General features: G+C 39.5%; 1 protein-coding gene and 1 pseudogene across 2 annotated transcripts in view; both read right to left on the bottom strand.

The window, feature by feature from the left end:
* Positions 1 to 646: 646 nt before the first annotated feature.
* SVEP1 (sushi, von Willebrand factor type A, EGF and pentraxin domain containing 1) overlaps positions 647 to 20,695 on the bottom strand; it is a 180,465-nt gene continuing 160,416 nt past the window's right edge. Inside the window, exons 43-48 of one of the 2 annotated variants that reach the window (XM_061200115.1) lie at positions 19,743 to 19,919; positions 15,870 to 16,040; positions 12,361 to 12,456; positions 10,474 to 10,569; positions 6,082 to 6,175; positions 647 to 1,020 (exon numbers count right to left, since the gene is read on the bottom strand). In XM_061200115.1, the coding sequence (XP_061056098.1) occupies positions 999 to 1,020; positions 6,082 to 6,175; positions 10,474 to 10,569; positions 12,361 to 12,456; positions 15,870 to 16,040; positions 19,743 to 19,919 (656 nt within the window). In that variant the 3' untranslated portion in view covers positions 647 to 998. Of the gene's footprint in view, positions 1,021 to 6,081; positions 6,176 to 10,473; positions 10,570 to 12,360; positions 12,457 to 15,869; positions 16,041 to 19,742; positions 19,920 to 20,695 lie in introns of those variants that run through there. The other variant, XM_061200116.1, reaches the window with a different exon arrangement.
* LOC133098500 (U6 spliceosomal RNA) lies at positions 5,760 to 5,859 on the bottom strand (annotated as a pseudogene).

Below are 20,695 nucleotides of genomic sequence, written 5' to 3'. Positions count from 1 at the left end.
CTGAGGAAGTCTTTATCCTGGTAGAAGGATAGTGATGGAGTTAGGGGAAGCATTGGAGCCTGACGAGCTGCTCAGCTCTGCCTTGGGCAAACTCCATTCTTTCTTTGCAGGTGGAGCCAGGAGCACAGGTCTGGGAATTTTCCTCATTTGCCTTTTTCCTTCCCTTTCCCTGTTCTTTTATTCCAATCTCCTTTCTCCCAAAGCAGTGAGTTGTGGGATTATGACTCAGAAATGGGCTGTCTGTTAATCTTCCAGTACTTGCATTTCTTATTCCAGCTGTGAGAAGGAAGGGGAGCACTTTATTTTGTGAACCATGGTCATTATGCTTTTTTCCCCCATCCACTAAGTTGATGCCTATAGCTTTCCAAATGTTGGTGAAGGAATTAGCCAGGCTGCCCTCAGCACCAGGACAGCGTCTTGTGTGGAGGGTAGTAGGTCCAACAGTTACTTTCTGATTAAATAAAAGAAAACCTTTACTGTTACACATATGGTAGAGAAGATGGAAATAGCATGAAGGGGTCTCCTTTATTGTAATTTCTCAGTACACTGAGTGGAATTCCATAACATGCTAGTGGCATAGATCATGAATCCTCTTCATTATTCCCGGGCCACCTCACAAAATGGCACTATCCAGCAAAACATTATTTAGTAGCAAAATATATTTTAATTGAAAAATCATTTTAAGTAACTGAATAAAAATGTGTATCAGGAACTTTCCCCATAGACAGGAGAATATGTACATTTTGTGAGAGTGGAGCAGCATCTATTTAATATATTTTTATATAGAAAATACAGGCATATTTAAAAAAAGAAAGTATGTCACAAGAAATAACAAAATATAACACAAAATAAAAAGGTAAACCAAAAGTAACAAGTTGACTAAAACAAGACAAGACCCAGCACCGTGTTGGAATGTCTTTGCGTAAATTCTGGGACGTCCAGGACTGCCAGGAAGAGATGATCCTGCATTTTAGGAGAGCTGGTTGGTTGTGCAGTGGTTAAAAGCCAGTCCTCCTTTTCCTGGAACAACAAAAAAAAAGAGATTCAACAGAAAAGACTGAATTGAAGGGGGAACAGCTATTTGGGGGCTGATTAAAACGCAATTGAAAGTCGCAGATACCTGGGCATCATCTGTGATGTTGTTTGGATGGATGGGGGCCATTCCTTGAGAAAACAAAGGGACATGGAGAAAAAGCGCTAACATATGAAAAGATGTGAGAATCAGCACACTGGAGTTTTAGTCCTGGCTCTGTCACTAGTTTCCTGTTTGATAATCCGCTCATCTGTACAATGAGGGGTTTGGACTTGGTGAACCTGAAGGTCTCTTACAGCGTGAACCGTCTGTGGGTTTTTTTTTTTTTTTTTTAATAAATTTTAAAATTCATTTTTGGCTGCGTTGGGTCTTCATTGCTGTGCGCGGGCTTTCTCTAGTTGCGGCGAGTGGGGTCTACTCTTTGTTGCGGTGCACGGGCTTCTCATTGCGGTGGCTTCTCTTGTTGCAGAGCATGGGCTCTAGGCGTGCGGGCTTCAGTAGTTGTGGTGTGCGGGCTTCAGTAGTTGTGGCACGCGGGCTCAGTAGTTGTGGCTCGTGGGCTCTAGAGCGCAGGCTCAGTAGTTGTGGCGCACGGGCTTAGTTGCTCCGCAGCATGTGGGATCTTCCCGGACCAGGGCTCGAACCCGTGTCCCCTGAATTGGCAGGTGGATTCTTAACCACTGCGCCACCAGGGAAGCCCCCGTCTATGGTTTTTATTTATGGCATTTGTTTAGGATTCATTTTCTGCACACAGAGATCAGAGGACACAGTCTCTTCCTTAAGGATTGAGCTATCTGGGAAGAATACTGGGTCAGTCTTATTCATCATCAGAGAAGGATGCAGGTTGAGGGATTTAATGAATGCCACAGGGTGTTTCTCCACCAGCTGTCAAAGATGCCCAGAAACTGCTCTGTCAACCAGCATTCATTGAGCATCAATTTTTGTGCCTATACTAAGTATGAGGGAGACAATCTTTAAGGCACTCAATCTCGTGGGAGAGAAGGAAATAAATATTATTTGTAAACATTTATCATTTTGATTTCTCAGAAAAGCTTTCTCCCCGTCCCATTTCAGGGAATTATACTCCACTTTTCTTTCTTCAGTGAATTGCCAGTCTCTTCTGCCCTTTACCCAAAGGTATGGTAAAAGTTTTAGCAAAATGACTTTTCACGTTAGTATAACATGACCTAACCTAGGATCACCATTGACTGATCGATCCATGGTGGGCCCTTGAATCAATCTGGACTCGTGAGTTCTTCTCCTGGATTTTTAAACTGGGTCAGCACACTATTTCTGTAGATACTGGAGTGTGACAGGTAAAATGTGGGCTCTATAAGCAGTTCTGTCCTTCCATGCGAACTGAACAGCAGAGGAAAGCACTCTGCAGCAAGAGAGCATGGAGAAGATGCTGGAGAGAGGAGGTGAGACGGGAGGTGAGAGACTTCAGATGGCTTTCAAGAACTCAGTCTGGTCGTCTTGATGCTGAGCCAACCCACATCTTTGGGTTCCATACACGATCCCGTTATTGTGATAACAGATTCCTTTCTTTGCTTAAGCCAGTTAGAGTTGCAGTAAGAGAGTCCTAGATAATTCAGGTCTCCTAGAAAAATCCATCACAGCATAAGGAGGGGCAGGGGGGCTGCTGAGGCCTCTGGGTTGACCTTTCCTTGAATGTGGGAAATGCCTCTAAGGTGAATTTGCCATCATTTTTTTGGATTCCTTTATCAACCTTTTGGGTAAAAAAATCTAGAAGATTGTGTTTTCTTTATTAATAGACAGTATTTTAACATAAGCTGATAACTACCCTTCCCCTGGTCAAGAAAAAGCTCCTTTGACCCTTGAACAATGTCAGGGTTAGGGGCGCTGACCCTCTCAGCAGTCAAAAATTGGTGTACAACTTTACATTTGGTCAGTCCTCTGTTGTTGTGGCTCTGTATCCACAGAGTCAACCAGATCGTGTGTACTGTACCATGGATTTATTGCAAAAAATCTACATACAGGTAAACAAATCCATGTTGTTCAAGGGTCAACTGTATTTTGATATTAGGGAATCACGCAAACTCTGAGTTTCCTTTTCTTATCTGTAAAATGAAGTAGTTGAAACATAAAGTCTAAAATTATAAGAATGTTACAAATACTTCTTGTTCCTTTTTGAGTCACTGTCATTCTTACTCCTTTTATTTTCTCTATCTCTCTCTCTCTTCTATTCTTTGCTCTCTTTTTTCCCAGCAATTCTCTCCAGTTTGACTCTCAAGTTCTTTCGACTCTGCTCTCAGGTAAAATGATCATCTTTATCTTGGAAACGTCTAAATATACTTGTACAATCCAAATTTGTTCTTTGGGGTTCAGTTTTTTTTCTCTCTGCAGAGGTGGCATATATTTGATGTGATATGAAGAAATTCATGGGCATGAGATTTTTTTGTTAATTAAGTTTGTATTTAGATAGATTTTTGTCTTTGCAAGTTGACTTTGATATTCCAATAGAAATGAAATAAAAGGAAATGGAAAAATAAAAGCTCTTTTCAGTTAACTTTAAAAAATCAATATGGAAATATCCATTTGTTTTTAATGATTCCTGTAAGATGGAAGTAAATATACAAAATACAAATCTAAGTGATGTAATACAATGATGTATATTAAAAGTTTTAAAATAGAGCTGGTGATGTTCCAACATTGCAATATTTGTGAGGACAATGTTTTAATATTGAAAATATTTTGGCAATGGTATGATGCAATATGTAATCAGAATGGTATGTTACTGGCATAAAAACAGATGCATAGATCAATGAAGCAGAACAGAGAACCCAGAAATAAATCCACACATATATGGTCAGTTAACTTATGACAAAAGAGCCAAGAATATACAATGGGGAAAGGACAGTCTCTTCGATGAATGGTACTGGGAAAACTGGACAGCCACGTGCAAAAGGATGAAAGTAGACCATTATCTTACACCATACACAAAAATCAACTCAAAATGAATTAAAGATTTGAATGTAAGACTTGAAACCTTAAAACTCCTAGAAGAAAACATAGGTGGTAGGCTCCTTGACATCAGCCTTGGCATGATTTTTTTGGATTTGACACCAAAAACAAAGGCAACAGAAGCAAAAATAAACAAGTGGGACTACATCCAACTAAAAAGATTTTGCACAGCACAGAAAAGCATCAGCAAAATGAAAAGTCAATCTACTGAACGGGAGAAAGTATTTGCCAACCATATATCTTGTAAGGGGTTAACATCCAAAAAATATAAAGAACTCATACAACTCAAGAGCAAAAAAACCTCCATCTGATTAAAGAATGGGCAGAGGATCCAAACAGACATTTTTCCATAGAAGACATACAGAAGGCCAACAGGTAGGTACATGAAAAGATGCTCAACATCACTAATCATCGGGAAACACAAATTAAAACTACAATTAGACATCATCTCACACCTATTAGAATGGCTATTATCAAAAAGACAAGAAATAACAAGCATTGTTGAGGATGTAGAGAAAAGGAAACCCTTGTGCACTATTGGTGGGAATGTAAATTGGTACAGCCACTGCAGAAAATAGTATGGAGGTTCCTCAAAAAATTTAAAATAAAACTACCATATGATCCTGCAATTCCACTTCTGGGTATTTAACTGAAGAAAACAAAAACACTAACTCTAAAAGATATCTGCACCCCCATGTTCATTTCAGCATTATTTACAATAGCCAAGACATGGAAACAACCTAAGTGTCCATCAATGGATAAATGGATAAAGAAAATATGTGTGTGTGTACACACACCCACACCCACACACCACAATGGAATATTATTAAGCCATAAAAAGAATGAAATCTTGCCAACTCTGACAACATGGATGGACCTTGAGGGCATTATGCTAAGTGAAATGAGTCAAAGAAAGATAAATACCGTATCATCTCGCTTGTATGTAGAATTTAAAACCAAAACCCAAACCAAACTTATAGATACACAGAACAGGTGGGTGGTCGCCAGAGGTAGCCGTGGCGGTAGCGGGTGAGCAAAATGGGTGAAAGGAGTCAAAAGGTACAAACTTCCAGTTATAAAATAAATGTCATGCGGATGTAATGTATAACATGGCAATTATAATTAATAATGCTGTATAGCACATTTGATGTTGCTAAGACAGTAGATCTTAAAGGTTCTCATCACAAGAAAAAAATTTTATAACTATGTACATGGACTTACATAGTTAACTAGACTTATTGTGGTGTTCACTGTGCAATATATACATACAAATATTGAATCACTATGTTGTACTAATATACTAAACTAATATAATGTTGTATGTCCATTACACCTCAATAAAAAAGTTTAAATTATTATTATTTTTTAAAAATTATTTAAACTATTTCTCCTTTGATTTATTTTTGTGATAATCTTTTCTCATCTATGATATTTATCTGGTTAGAAATGAGAAACCAATTGCTAGAACATATTTTTACATAAATTTTCTTGTAGTCCATTAAATACTGACTATATATACCGTAAAAAATATGAAACAAAAATTTTGACTTTAAAAATAAACATTCCTTATCATCAATTTCAATTCTATTTTTTATTATAAACAGGAATAGAAATGAACATCAATAAAACATATGGAGTTTGTTATTTATTTGCATCCTTGCACATGAAGGGTGCAATCTTCTGTTCAAGAAGGCAGTTAATTTATTTGTTTAATTAACCCTTTTTTCTTTTTTTTTTGTGGAAACATATGGAACACTTCACAAATTTGCAAGTCCTCCTTATGCAGGGGCTATGCTAATCTTCTCTGTGTTGTTCCAATTTTAGTATATGTGCTGTAACACATATGTGTTTTTGAGAAATCACTGTTTTATTTGTCAATCCTTAACTAATACTTCTTCGTTTGGCTTTAGTTCAAATTTAGGGAATATCTCAAAATGGATAGTTTTGGATACAAAATGCTTACATTCAAACTAGAGGTACCTTCTGGCTCTTGAGACAACTTAACTGACTTGAATTTCAGTCTCCTTATGTTATAGATAAATAGTAGTTTTTGGTTGTCTTACCTGGAACAGTCATGTCCTGTCCAAGCCGAGAGACAATGGCATCGGTTTGGTCTTACGCATTTTCCACCATTTAAGCAGGGAGACTGGCAAACAGCTGGGATGAAAAATTCATGTGTTTATTTAATGAATACTGAGCAATTGTGAAGATGCCCGTGAAGGCAGGCACAATAAGATTTGACTCTGCTTTCTGCTCCAGCCGCCAACGTTCCTCATGGACTGCATCCTGCTACTTTGCTCAGCCTCATGTCATTATGTGGTACCACCTCCCTTCTTCCTTCCAGCCGAGTCAATTTTCATATTTAAGCCCCAGGTTAAGTTCTACCTACATACTGAAACCGTTGCTGATAACTCAGAGTCGACTGATTTTTCTCTTTAATCTTTTTATTTGTTCAACCCATTTGACACATACTGTTTTGAACTGTAAATTATTCAAATACTCGATGAGACTGTTAAGTCTCTGGAGGGAGCCAGCACTGAACTCTATGGCTGATGAAGTCATTACATCAGACATCAACTCTCACGACAACAGATCAGGCACGCAGATTGTCCAACATGACAGATGATTCAAAAGCCCTTTGTGTTTGCTAGGAAACGTATTTCATGGCTTTTACCATTGGAATTACACAAACTGGGGTAGAGTTAAAAATTAGCCACAGGTGAAACCCTGAGTGAACACCCAGAGATTTACTACGCAGACATCTTTCTCACAAGTCCTTAGTCTCAGAGTCAAACACTTCATCTGCATGAATCTATCTGTTAAAAAACCTAAGGACACTAAAAACTGATGAAGACCAGTCAGTTTAACGTATCAAAGAAAAAATAAAATGTCTGTTGGGAGAAAGCTGGGAATGAGAAACATTTAAGTCTCATGATTTCAGCCTCATTATAGCTTGGAAAGGGCAGGCTTCCCCAGAGGAAAAACTCATCTTTGGTGAGAGATAAAGAAATGTCACTTCTCTAATCACTCATTCATAAAATATGGGGAAAACATCAGCAATCCAGGCACTGGATAAGCACTGAGAGAGGACAAGAAGGAAAACACCAGTCTTTGCCCTTAGCTTTCTTGACGAGCAAGCTAACAGAATGAGCGTATTTGCAATATAACAAAAAGGAAATTATGAAATAAAGCAGGGTTAAAAATAGCAAAAATAAAACCCAATAATCCACAACTAATTCTCCATATCTGCTTGCTAATATATATTAAAAAAATTACTCTTTTTCAAGAGCATGATGATTTAGTGGTACTTGACTGTACTAACAAATTTTTTATTATTTTCACTTCTCTGTCTAAAAGCCTAACACCTTCCTCCTTCCCTATAACATGGGTGCCCCCAACGTTCTATTCTGGGCCACCTTCTCATGCTACGTGTCTTCTGCAAAGACTTATTTTTTCTCCCCCGTGAATGTTTTCCAATGATGACTGACATATTTCTATCTTCAATGTAGATGAGTCTTCTGGGAACCTAAACCATCATCCAATTGCCTGTCAGACCTCTCCCTTTTATGTTCCACTGGCCCCTCAAACTCAGCATGTCCTTACTTACTTAACTCCTTATCTGTACCTTCAAACCTGTTCCTCTTGGGTTCTCTATCTCAAGGGTAGAAGTGGCACCACCTTCCACTCAGGGGCCCGAACTGGAAATATCAGTCTTGACTCTCTTCAGACCTTTACTCCTACAATACATCTATAACCAAGTAGTGTTGATTCATCTCCCTAACTTCTCTCCAATCCATCCTTTTTGGTCGTCCTCATTTCTCTAGACTTCATAACCTCTTGCTAATTCTGCTTTGATAACTCCCTAAGAAGTCTCCCTAATTTAAGTCTTGCTTTCTGCCCTTCTCCGTACTGCTGCCAAAATCATTTTTCAAAAAGAAAATCTGATCACATGATTTTCCTGCTTAAGACCCTTCAGTGGCTTCTGTGGCTCAGAAGACATAATCCAGCATCTTGAACTTGGCATGCAACGTGCTTCCTAATCTGGCTCTGCCCATCTTTACAGCCTCATTTCCAGCCACACCCCTACACTGCCTCTGTGGCTTCAGCTCTGTTTTGCTGATCACATTTGTGTTACTCTTCTATGCCTTTGGCTAGAACGAGCTCCTCCTGGTGACTCCTCTTCCTTTGGTTCCATGCTTGGAAAGCCTTTTCTGAATGTCTGCACTTGGGTAGTTTACCCATCTTCACTGTTGTCCTTTTAGAGAATTCAGTTAGCCTCTAGTCACCTACTTATAGGCCACTCTGTATCCCTTCTTATTTTCTACATTGGATTCTGGAGGGCAGGAGCTCCTGTTTTATACACTTTTGTATATTGAATATCAATACTTAGTGGGTATAAGTGGGATATGGGCTGAGGTAGCTGCAGCAAGATTGAAAAAACATAAAGACTATACGGCTCATGTCATGAAGGTGCTTAATGTCAGTTAGGGAGCTAAGGAGCTAAAAGAAATACAAATAAATCAGATCAACTGAGCTTTAAATGGCATGGTTCTAGCTAATTGTGTAATATCTATACACATGGAATGTTAGAAGATAGATTATCGTGGTAGAGAGCAAGTTTAAGGACAAGAGGAAACTTGGGCAGGGCTTTGGAGGTTGGGTCAAGTTTCAATAGGTAGAGGAAGCCACGTCTGCAGGGGACAGGATGTGACTGGCAGGATGGGAAGTAAGGTGTATCAGGTATGCTGACGCTAGTCTGAGAGTCAGAAGAATTTGGGCTGGATGTGAAGACAATAGGCAACCATCTTAGGTTCTTAAAAAGGGCAATTCATGCCCAAGGTAGTGTGTAATGGTGTTGCTTTGGAAAAGGAGATGGGAAGGTCAAGTAGTAGACTCTGGTGGTGACCCAAAGGAGGGGTCTTTTACTAGCTGGTGATAGTGGGGATAGAGTAAGATGCAAGAGATACTGTGCAGGAAGGAACAGAAGGAGTGTTGATACTGGTAATCTCAGATGAAGGGGAGGGAGAGTGGAGGATGTCTCCATCTGGAAGCATGATGCCACCACCTGCAAAGATAAGATGCCTGGGAAAGGGCAAGGCTGGTTTGCAGGTAGGTTCAATTTTGTATGCATGAGAAATATAGATAAATACCAAGGTTGATTTGTAATAAAGAAATACCAAATAGATTGCTGTAAGAGTTTCAAATAAAAGCTTCAAATTTAGCCTCCGGTGTTAAATTTTTCCTTTCCTACACTCATGGATGCCTCACTTTTGGCTTTATGTGGGATGACTACACATCTGATTTTGCCTTTTTACCTTTCACTACCATTTCCCTGGCTTACTTATTAATAGTGCCCCTTTCATTCTCAAAAACGTCCCAGTCTGGAGGCTAAATTATATGATCACCCCAGCCTCAGAGCTCATGACAAGCTCTGGTGTCAGCTAGCCTGTTCTACTTTACAATTAACCTCACTAGGAGGTGGTATACATATTATTGACAGGAGGAATAGTGGAGTGTTAAATAAATATAGCAAGTTCTTTGCTTTTAATAGTTGCCTGAAAATTAGGACATTAAAAAGGTTAAAAAATCTATCATTTTAAACTGATTGATTTATTAGACAATTACTGAAAATCCTATCATATGCAGGCACTATGCTAGGTACTGAAGATATAAAGATCACAAAGGAATATCCCTGCCCTCAGGTGGCATATAATCTAGTGAGGGCAGGGAAAGATCAATAACCAAGCAATTAAACAGATATCAAAGTACAGTGCGATAAATGCCCGTACTTGAGATAGACAAGGGTTACTAAGGGGACATGTTTGTCACCAACCAATCAACAACAGTTTGTTACTGTCTTCCATGATAAGGAACCATCTCTTGTTGAGTTTTTTCACTTTAACTTAAATTGTATTTATTTAGAGCCTTGTTCTTTCTAGATAGGTACTGCGAATTTAGTGATTTAGCTTCATAGAGATGAAAATAAATATTCTTCCAAACTTCTGCATTATGTTTTCTCTACATTCTGCAAAATAGAGCAAATGACATGAAGAAGGCTGACAACTGAGTCGACTCAGATGCTCTTTTTTGTCACACGACCCCGAGAGGTGTCTCTGAGGCAGCCATAGGTTCAGCATTGAGACCGCCATTCAAGGGACCACCTTGAGAAATGATTTTTCTTTTTTTTAATTTTTTTTTTGGATCTTTTCAACCAAGATCCCATGCGGCATGCGGGATCTTAGTTCCCCGACCAGGGATTGAACCCATGCCCCCTGCATTGGAAGCGTGGAATCTTAACCACTGGACCACCACGGAAGTCCCTTGAGGAATTCTTGAGAAATTCTGATACCCTTTTGTTTTGCTGCCACCTCTGAATCTGAGTCACACTCATCGGTGTCCTCTAGGGCTTCACGGAGTCAAGTCACCAAGAAAACAAACCATGAGAGGAAGCCTACCTGTGTGACAGCGGGACCCTGTCCAGCCAGATGGACAGTCACACTGATACGGTGCCACACAGCGACCGCCGTTCAGACAGGGAAGAATGCAGATTGCTAGAAAGGAGATCAAAAAGGATTTGATCAAAACACACACACTCAGATATGTTCAAGTGTTCAAAAAACATTTTCCAGGAGGAGTAACACCTTGGATGACCCACTAGATAATCTTCCGTATGTGCTCTGTTTATTAATCAGTATCATTGGGAAAACACAATCCAGAAAGTCAGTCTGGACCCTCAACCTGATGTAATGATTCTAATGCCAAATGCACTCTTTCCGAGAGGACACACCGTAATCGATGCCTGCTAAGTGCTTTGCTTTCTCTTCACAAACTAAGCAGAATGTTCTCCATTTGTTATTGTTTCAAATTTCCACTACAAATTACATAAAATGCTCTAAGAGGGTTTGGCTACCTCGAGATTCTCTTCTTGCCTTTAGTTAAATGTGAGAATGGGAGTCAGATAAGCTCTTCCGTGGGCTGGTGTTGGCAACACAATAGTAGTGATGGGACTGCTCAGCCTTTATTTTCTTGGAGCTGAGGCCCGATTGTGACTGAATGAGGCCTCCCCTACACCCTCCACGGCAATCACTTCTCCTACTAGAAATTACTGAGCTCTGTAAAGAGGTGTAGTCTGTTTAAAAGGAGTGAGATTGTCTACTGGCTTGGTACTCAAAGCACGGTTCTCAAACCCAAAACGTTGGTATTATGTAGGACTTGGCTAGAAATGCAGAATCTCAGGTCCCAACCCAGATCTACCAAATCAGAATCTGCATTTAACTTCTCCCAGGTGTTTTGCATGCACAGTAAAGCTTGGGAAGGCCTGCTCTAATGCATTACCTGCACATGTTCAGTGAACTAAGCCAAGCCTGTTGTTACCCCAGGGTAAATGTTTCCCAAGTCTTTGGATCCTTAGCATTATAGCAGGCCATGTGTGGGAGCCCTAAGTGGGAAGGCAGGATTGGCGAGAAGAAGAAGGAAAAATGCAATTCTCTTCTTTCTGAATCACTGTGAGAACACTTGCTTTGGCGAGTTGTTAGCAGCCTGAATTGATTTCCGTCCTATATTTTCCTTTCTAGATTAGTTGAAATAGTTACACTTTAGAATCTCTTATAAAATGTCTGGCCTTAAAAAGAACTGATATAGACCAATGGCCATCACGTTAGTGACTCAATGTGATTTACACACTCCCAATGAAACATGAAATCATTTTATCCATACATATCTATTTTTTAAGATATTGAAACAAAGTATAGTTTAGACATTAAAAAAAATTAAAACCATTCATTTACATTCTTTTGGAAATTCAAATTTAAATGCATTTCCATGAGGATCGAAATTCTATGCTAATTTATCAAGCACTGTATAGATATGAGAGTACCAACTTTCCTTACTTTCTTAATTGGGAAGAGCTACCCTTAATTAATGGTGGGCTCCAAATCTTACCTGAAAAGTACAATGTTATGCAATGCCATGAGTTTATACTAACTGTAGCAATGAGTGGCACAGAACATAAACAGAAGTGAGATAAAGGAAGACCAAGGTTGTGGAACCCTCTATTATAAGCTCCTTCCCAAGAAGATTCTTGGAAATCTGTGCCAGGAGGCAGATGAAGACAGCTTTGGATGGATCTTGATAACTGTATTTTTTCAAGATCACTGATATTCTAGATGTTCTGCAACTAAATGACATGTGTAAATCAGCCCTTGGCCCTCTGTCTGGTCTGCTATGGGATTTAAGCAAGTGAATTTCTGCCACTGGTAAAGCCAGCTCCTAGTAACTCCCCTGAGTTGGCAACTTCTAGGCTAACCACTGGGACTCAAAGTAAGATTTGAGGACAGACTCACGCTCTTCACAGAGACGCCCCATCCAGCCGTCTGGACAGGAACAAGCATTTGGGCGTTGGCAGATACCTCCATTCTGACATGGGAACCGACAGACAGCTGGAAAACAAGCAGGATGAGTCACAAATCTAGGGAATTATGGAAGGGTGGTTGTCAGAAAATACGACTGATTATTTACATTTCATGCTATTTCCTTGAATCGAGTTTTAAGGAAGAGAAACAAAACCCAACCTCAAGATTCGGTTGGGGCTGAGCATGAGGGGCTCAGGAGGGGCATAAACAAGCTTGGGTAGTTCTGAGACTGTAACTATCAACGTTTTCATAATTTGAGGATTCAGAGCAGGAGGGAACAAGGCAGTTTATATAAAAAGATAGTCTCTTTTGATCTGGACCAGGGGAAGTGCCCTTCTAGAAGATGTGAAAATTCTCTTCCAAAGGAGGCCTTTGATGGCCAGTAGCTCTTTGGTGATACCACTGTCCCACACTATCTTAAACAAGTGAAGAAACAAACAAACAAGGAAACAAACACACAACTTTCATTTGACTTCTGACTTTAAGTGACACCTGGGCTATTCCTTGAGGATACCACCTCCTCAGCATCCCTCTCAAGAGGAGTTTGCACGTACTCTCACAACCCACGTGTTGGTGATCTCATTTCTCATTGCTGCTTCCAGACAATTAATCTCCTTTCTCTTGCAATAACCCTTGCCTCTTTTGAGGCTCATGCCTGTCATTCACTGATTTCCTCAATTCTCCCTGTCCCCAAAGTCACTGAAGACTTTGGCATTTTTGACTTAAGACATGACACCATAAAACTCCTAGAAGAGAACATTAGCAAAACATTCTCTGACATAAATTGTAGCACTATTTTCTCAGGTCGGTTTCCCAAGACAAAAGAAATAAAAGCAAAAATAAACAAATGGGACCTAGTCAAACCTATAAGCTTTTGCATAGCAAAGGAAACCATAAACAAAATGAAAAGACAACCTATGGGCTGGGAGAAAATATTTGCAACTGATGCTACCGACAAGGGCTTAATTTCCAAAATATACAAACAGTCCATACAACTCAATATCAAAAAAATCAACAACCTAATTTAAAAATGGGCAGAAGATCTAAATAGACATTTCTCCAAAGAAGACATACAGATGGCCAACAGGCACATGAAAAGATGCTCAACATCACTAGTTATTAGAGAAATGCAAACCAAAACTACAATGAGTTATCACCTCACACTGGTCAGAATGGCCATCATCAAAAAGTCTACAAATAATAAACGCTGGACAGGGTGTGGACAAAACCCTCCTACACTGTTGGTGGGAATGTAAATTGGTACAGCCACTAAGGAGAACAGTATGGAGGGCCCTTAAAAATTTTTTTAAATTTACCATATTAGTTACCGTATGATCCAGCAATCCTACTCCTGGGCATATATCCACAAAAGACAAAAACTGTAATACGAAAAGATACATGCACCCCAGTGTTTGTAGCAGACAATAGCCAATAGCTATTAGCAGACAATAGCTGCTAATAGCCAATAGCTAATAGCAGACAACAGACAATAGCCAAGAAGCAACCTAAGTGTCCACCAACCTAAGTGTCCATATATATATGAACACACACACACACACACACACACACACACAGACACACATACACAATGGAATATTACTCAGCCATAAAGAAGAACGAAATATTGCCATTTGCAGCAACATGGATGGACCTAGAGATTATCATACTAAGTGAAGTACGTCAGAGAAAGACAAACATTATATGATATCACTTATATGTGGAAACTAAAAAATAATACAAATGAACTTATTTACAAAACAGAAACAGACTCACAGATAAAGAAAACAAAATTATGGTTACCAAAGGGGAAAGGAAGAGGAGTATGGGACTAACAGATAAACAATACTATATATAAAATAAATAAAAAGGATTTATTGTATAGCATAGGGAACTATATTCAATATCTTTTTTTTTTTTTTGGTGGGGGGCCGCACCATGCGGGCTTGCAGGATCTTAGTTTGCCAACCAGATATTGAACCCGGGCCCTCGGCAGTGAAAGTGCAGAGTCCTAACCACTGGATCGGCAGGGAATTGCCTCAATATCTTGTAATAACCTATAACGGAAAAGAATCTGGAAAAGAATATATATCCGAATCACTTTGCTGTACACCTGAAACTAACACAGTATTGTAAATCAGCTATAAAATTGAAAAATCAACAATAAAATAATAAAATAATAAATAATAAAATAATAATAATAATAAAATAATAATAAAATAATAAAAAAAAGACTTTGGCCTTTTTTCACCCCAAATCCAAATCTGACCACTGTCCTCATGGCCATGTGGACAACCCATCTAACAACTTGATTATTCTTTTAGTTCCTTGGTGATGTCTGTCTTGTTCGGTAGCAGAATTCCTCACTTTCAGTAAGTATTTATAGAATGAATGGAATAATTATTATGATTTGTAAAAAAAAGTAGCCTATCTTATTAGAGAAATGTAAGTTTTAGAAGGACATACTAGGATGTCTCATTATCTACCTCATTCCATTTTGCAGAATTTTCAACATAGAAACCTCCACCCCCCGAGAAGATATTATTATTATTATTATTTTTAGTTTTATTTATTTATTTATTTTTGGCTGCGTTGGGTCTTTGTTGCTGCGCACAGGCTTTCTCTAGTTGTGGCGAGCAGGGCTACTCTTCATTGCGGTGCGCGGGCTTCTCATTGCGGTGGCTTCTCTTGTTGTGGAGCCTGGGCTCTAGGCGCGTGCGGGCTCAGTAGTTGTGGCTCACGGGCTTAGTTGCTCCATGGCATGTGGGATCTTCCTGGACCAGGGCTCGAACCTGTGTCCCCTGCATTGGCAGGCAGATTCTTAACCACTGCACCACCAGGGAAGTCCCCGAGAAGATATTATTGAATGCACTCACAAAATTCATCCTTAGGTTTGCAAATTCAATCCAGCAAGTAAAGAGACAGCTCGTGTAAACATGGAATGCTCGCCACCAGCCCCCGGCATGTCCAGGGAGACCAAGTGGTGGGCTCTGCTTCCCTGGGGCCGCCCAGTACCTCTTGTCTCATACTCTGCCCTCTGGGTGGGCTGCCTCATCCCTTATGGGGCTCAGGGGTCTGCTCAGGATGGACGAGTAGAACTGGAATCTGTGTTGAAACACCTGAATGTCCAGGAGGTGCCCTCACGGCCCAGACATGACACAGCTCCCCTTAGCAGCTGGAGAACACTTCCAATATTTGGAGAGAAGACTTGCGTAAGGAGCCATGACTGACTCAGAAAGGGGCCATGTGTTGGGCCAGAGATCTGTGTGCAAGCCTTCAAAAATCAAACTCATAAAGTTAAGGAAAATGACACACATGTTAAAAGAAGACTGAAAGCCAAGGAAAGATAAAATAGCATGCATACTAGTTGTTGGCCATATCAGACTGCCATATACATTTTCCTACAGCTTCACTAAGAACTAACCATTCAAATATTTCCTTACCTCTGCAGACAGGAGGTGATGTCCAGGTTCCATTCTCTAGGCAAACACTCCTCAGGGAACCCTCCAACATGTATCCACTGTAACACGAGTAGGTGATCATGTCCCCATACTGATAATGTACACCTCGAGCAATCGCATTTTCTACGTGAGTTGGTGGACCACATGAGATTTCTATAGGAAAACCAAAAATATAATTAAGCTTGTGCTACTAACCCAGCCAGTGGTTGGGAGAGGACACAGTTTCACCTCTAAGACTTAAAGAGGAAAGACAAAATACACAAAGGTAACCTTTTCACCTACATAATATCTAAAAGACACCAGAAACTAAAAGCATCACCTGCTGCTCTCTAGAAAAATTAGATGTACAATCAAAGGTTTTGTCTTCTGATTCATATGTTGAAGCTGGGCTATTTTATACTCAAGGCAATAAGTCTTGCCTTCTTATACCTCGCCAAAGAGGTATAAGAACTTCAATGCAGCATGCTTATCAAATAAGAAGAGAAGAAGCATGGGGATTATTTATAGTCTATCACTTTAGAGTAAAGATCATGAATTGTAGTACTGCAGATTCCATCATGGCTGTTTTATTAGTGCCTAGAACAGTGCCTGGCGTACAATGGGCTCTCGATACATGTTTGAAAAATGAGTAAATGAATGAATACTGTCTCTAGCCTAAAGATACTCCATTTACACAGCTTGATGAGCTTTATGAAATTCAAGGTTTCACATTAGTTTCCCTCTTTCCAAGACTGTAAAGCAGTGACTCTCTTCTTTTGGAAAGTGTAAGATTGAAGGAGAATCCTCTCTTTTAAAAGCGCAGGTACTGAATATTTAAATAAAAATGTTTATAACTAATTTTGCTTTGAGAATTTTACAAGAGAATAAACTAGATAACTAGAGTTTTTCTGTGGTGTCTCACAAGACAAGGACTGGATTGGAGTCAGGACTCTCATTAGTATCCAGTTTGTATAAGGCTAACATTTAGATGAGTCTTCATGAACTGGCTTCTAAAAGGTCACTTTGTGGTCATAATACTATTAAAATCTTGCCAGAGGGGATGATCAATTTGTCTGATTCTTCTAACTTTTCTTTTCCTTCTAAGGTAGTTAAAAACATTAATTCAATCAGTCAGATATCCAATAGGTATCAATGCATACTGTGTACCAGAAACTGGAAAGAAATAAATGGAGAAAATGCTGTACCTTTGCTCAGACAAATGGGTGAAGATAGACAGAGAAATTCCATCGTACAACTTAAAAAGAGCTATGTTAGAGGTCCGGATGCCATACTGTAGAAGAATTGAGGTGAATGTAACTAATTATGCTTAGGATTGTCAGGGTATGAATCACAACGACAGTGGCCTTTGGACCAGGCTATAAAGCTTGAGTGGATTGGAGGAGTACTGCTTCCAGGTTGGGGGAACAGCATGTAAAAAGATACCAGTGAGCTTGATGGTTCACGGACGTGGTTGTCAAAGCACGGATTTCAGGCCACCTGTGTGGGAATCAGCTTGGGTTCTTATTAAAAATGCAAACTTCTGGGCTTTCTAGCTTTTGAGTCTGCATCTTACATACTCTCCCCAGAGGATTCTCATACACACTAAATTTTAATCACTGATTTGTAGTGATAAATAGCAGGATGAGGTGAAAGGGATGAGGAAGGTGGCTGCTTTGGTCCCTCAGGAAGGATATTTGTTCTAAGCCAAAGACTTCCTGTCTAACAGAAAATGCAAAAGAGGGATTGAGGACAACAACTGTGGAAGCTGTCTCCTCTCCTAGGCAACCCCGGATCTTCTCAAGAATACTGAGGAATAATTAAGCATGCACTGAAGGGACATTTGTAATAAATGCATGTCTCTCCTGGCTCTTGCTTCCAGTGCCCTGAGTGGTAAGTCTCCGGGAGCTAAGGCCAACGTGAGGATATGTGGGCAGAATCGGGCCACTTGGCCTGCTTTAGTTCAGGATGATGGCTTTAAAGGAGCCTAGACAGTCAAGGCTTATACATACTTAGTTCTTCCCACTTCACTAGGGGTAGATTTCATAAGGAGTTGGGACCCAAATCCCAGCTAAAAGTATGATACACACTTTTCTGGAGTAAAATCAAAATTCTAATGCTGCAGTAGGCTGCTAGCTGAAAATTCAAGGATTTGGGGCTATTTTACAGCTCTTCCTATCAGGACATATCACAAATATATACCAATTCATTTTTCAAAACAAACCTATAAGATAGGCATTATTGGTGCTATTTACAAATGAGAACTCCAAAGTTCAGAGAAGTTAGGGCACTAGCATAAGTTTAGAATTAGAAAGTTTTGAGGACAGAACTCAAACCCAGATTTTCTCTGATTTCAGAATCCCCATGGCCTTCATATGCACATTTTTAATCTCATTAATTAAAGTGCAAGTGTTCCGAAGATGAAGACCACTGTAGGCATAATATATTTTTATACTATGTAGCCCATTACCTCGCATCTGGTTAGACTCAATGAATATTTGTTAGTTGACTGCTGTAGAGGGAGTAGCCTGGACCACAAAGGAGGGCAGGATATTGGGCAGGAAAGATGCTTTATGTGTGTTAAGAAATGTCAAGAGTTCTATAAAAAAGAATGAAATAATGCCATTTGCAGCACTAGAGATTATCATCCTAAGTGAAGTTAAGTCAGACAGAGAAAGACAAATATCGTATGATATCACTTATATGTGGAATCTAAGAAATGATACAAGTGAACTTATTTATAAAACAGAAACAGACCCACAGACATATAAAACAATCTTATGGTTACTAAAGGGAAAGGAGGGGGAGGGATAACTTAGGAATTTGGGATTAACAGATACACACTACTACATATAAAATAGCACAGGGTACTATATTCAATATCTTGTAATAACCTATACTGGAAAAGAATCTGAAGAAGAATATATATATAGATATTTGTAACTGAATCACTTTGCTGTCCACCTGAAACTAACACAACATTGTATATCTACTATACTTCAACAGAAGAAAAAAATAAAATAGCATATACTTATGTAAATTAAAATATTAAAAAAAGCAGAATAATGTCAAGAGTTATCACAAGGCAGCAAGAGATGCTGCCAGACTGTGTGTTAGGTATCAGCATGGTGCTAGCCCAGAGGTTTTCCAGTTGTGGTTCCAGGACCAGCAGTATTGCCATCAGCAACACCTGGGAAACTGTTAAAGATGCAAATTCTCAGGCCTCACTCCAGACCTATTGAATCAGACACTCTAGGATGGGCCCAGCAATCTGCTTTTTTTTTAATTTTTAAAATATTTATTTATGCACATATGTATGCATGCATGCATGCATGCTGCGCCGGGTCTTAGTTGCAGCATGTGGGATCTAGTTCCCTGACCAGGGATTGAACCCGGGCCCCCTGCATTGGGAGCACAGAGTCTTAACCGCTGGACCACCAGGGAAGTCTCCCAGCAATCTGTTTTTAACAAGCCCTCTAGGTGGTTCTGATATCCGCTCAGGCTGGAGAACCACGGTGAAATAATTTTTGTATTGCAAAGCATGCATAGCCCATTAAAGGAGAGTTTAGGGACTCTGACAGCGTGGAGAAAAAAAGGTATTTTAGATTTAATATCCTGCGCATTCTTAGAAGAGCACGTTTTGAAAACCTGTTCAGTAAATTCTGGTCAGGCAGGTTTTAGTCTAGTTCTGGATTGTGTTTTTATGTTTGGATTTCAAATTAAAAAAAAAATTTTTAAGTAGCAAGACAGAAATTGATGACCATGATAAGACAGAGTTCTAAATATCTACATGTAAGTTGCCTGATTGAAAATAATCTCCCAAAGATGAGAAAACACTTCCCACTAATGAAATTCACTGGATCCCATGTGTTGACTTACTTTCACATCTGGCACTTGTCTGTGTCCACGTCTCGTCAGGGTTGCAGGTGATGATGCTTTGGCCCTGGAGCAGGAAGCCTTCCCTACACTTGATAGATACGTTCTGATCGACATAAAACTCCTTTTCAGAAAGCACAGCATTCTCAGGGATCACAAAAGGGACAGGGCATGGATTTGCTGTTAAAAATAAAAGAAAATGTATACTGGTATTTTCCCTCTTTTCTGAGTTTGCTTCTTTGAAGGCAGAGCATTAGCCCTGCTGGAGCTGGGTTCTCAGTGATGATAATATAAGGCTTAAAAATATAGAACTTCACACCATCACCCTGATACCAAAACCAGACAAAGATGTCACAAGAAAAGAAAACTACAGGCCAATATCTCTGATGAACATAGATGCCAAAATCCTCAACAAAATACTAGCAAACAGCATCCAACAGCACATTAAAAGGATCATACACCATGATCAAGTGGGGTTTATCCCAGGAATGCAAGGATTCTTCAATATACGTAAATCAATCAATGTGATACACCATATTAACAAATTGAAGGAGGAAAACCATATGATCATCTCAATAGATGCAGAAAAAGCTTTCGACAAAATTCAGCACCCATTTATGATAAAAACTCTCCAGAAAGTAGGCATAGAGGGAACCTACCTCAACATAATAAAGGTCATATATGACACACCCACAGCCAACATCGTTCTCAATGGTGAAAAACTGAAAGCATTTCCTCTAAGATCAGGAACAACACAAGGTTGCCCACTCTCACCACTATTATTCAACATAGTTTTGGAAGTTTTAGCCACGGCAATCAGAGAAGAAAAAGAAATAAAAGGAATCCAAATCAGAAAAGAAGTAAAACGGTCACTGTTTGCAGATGACAAGATACTATACATAGAGAATCCTAAAGATGCTACCAGAAAACTACTAGAGCTAATTAATGAATTTGGT

This window comes from Eubalaena glacialis, chromosome 9 (genome assembly GCF_028564815.1).
Source record: "Eubalaena glacialis isolate mEubGla1 chromosome 9, mEubGla1.1.hap2.+ XY, whole genome shotgun sequence".
NCBI classification, from domain to species: Eukaryota; Metazoa; Chordata; class Mammalia; order Artiodactyla; family Balaenidae; genus Eubalaena; species Eubalaena glacialis.
Note: the sequence above shows the minus strand (reverse complement) of the source record. Positions and strands in the feature narration are given on the sequence as shown.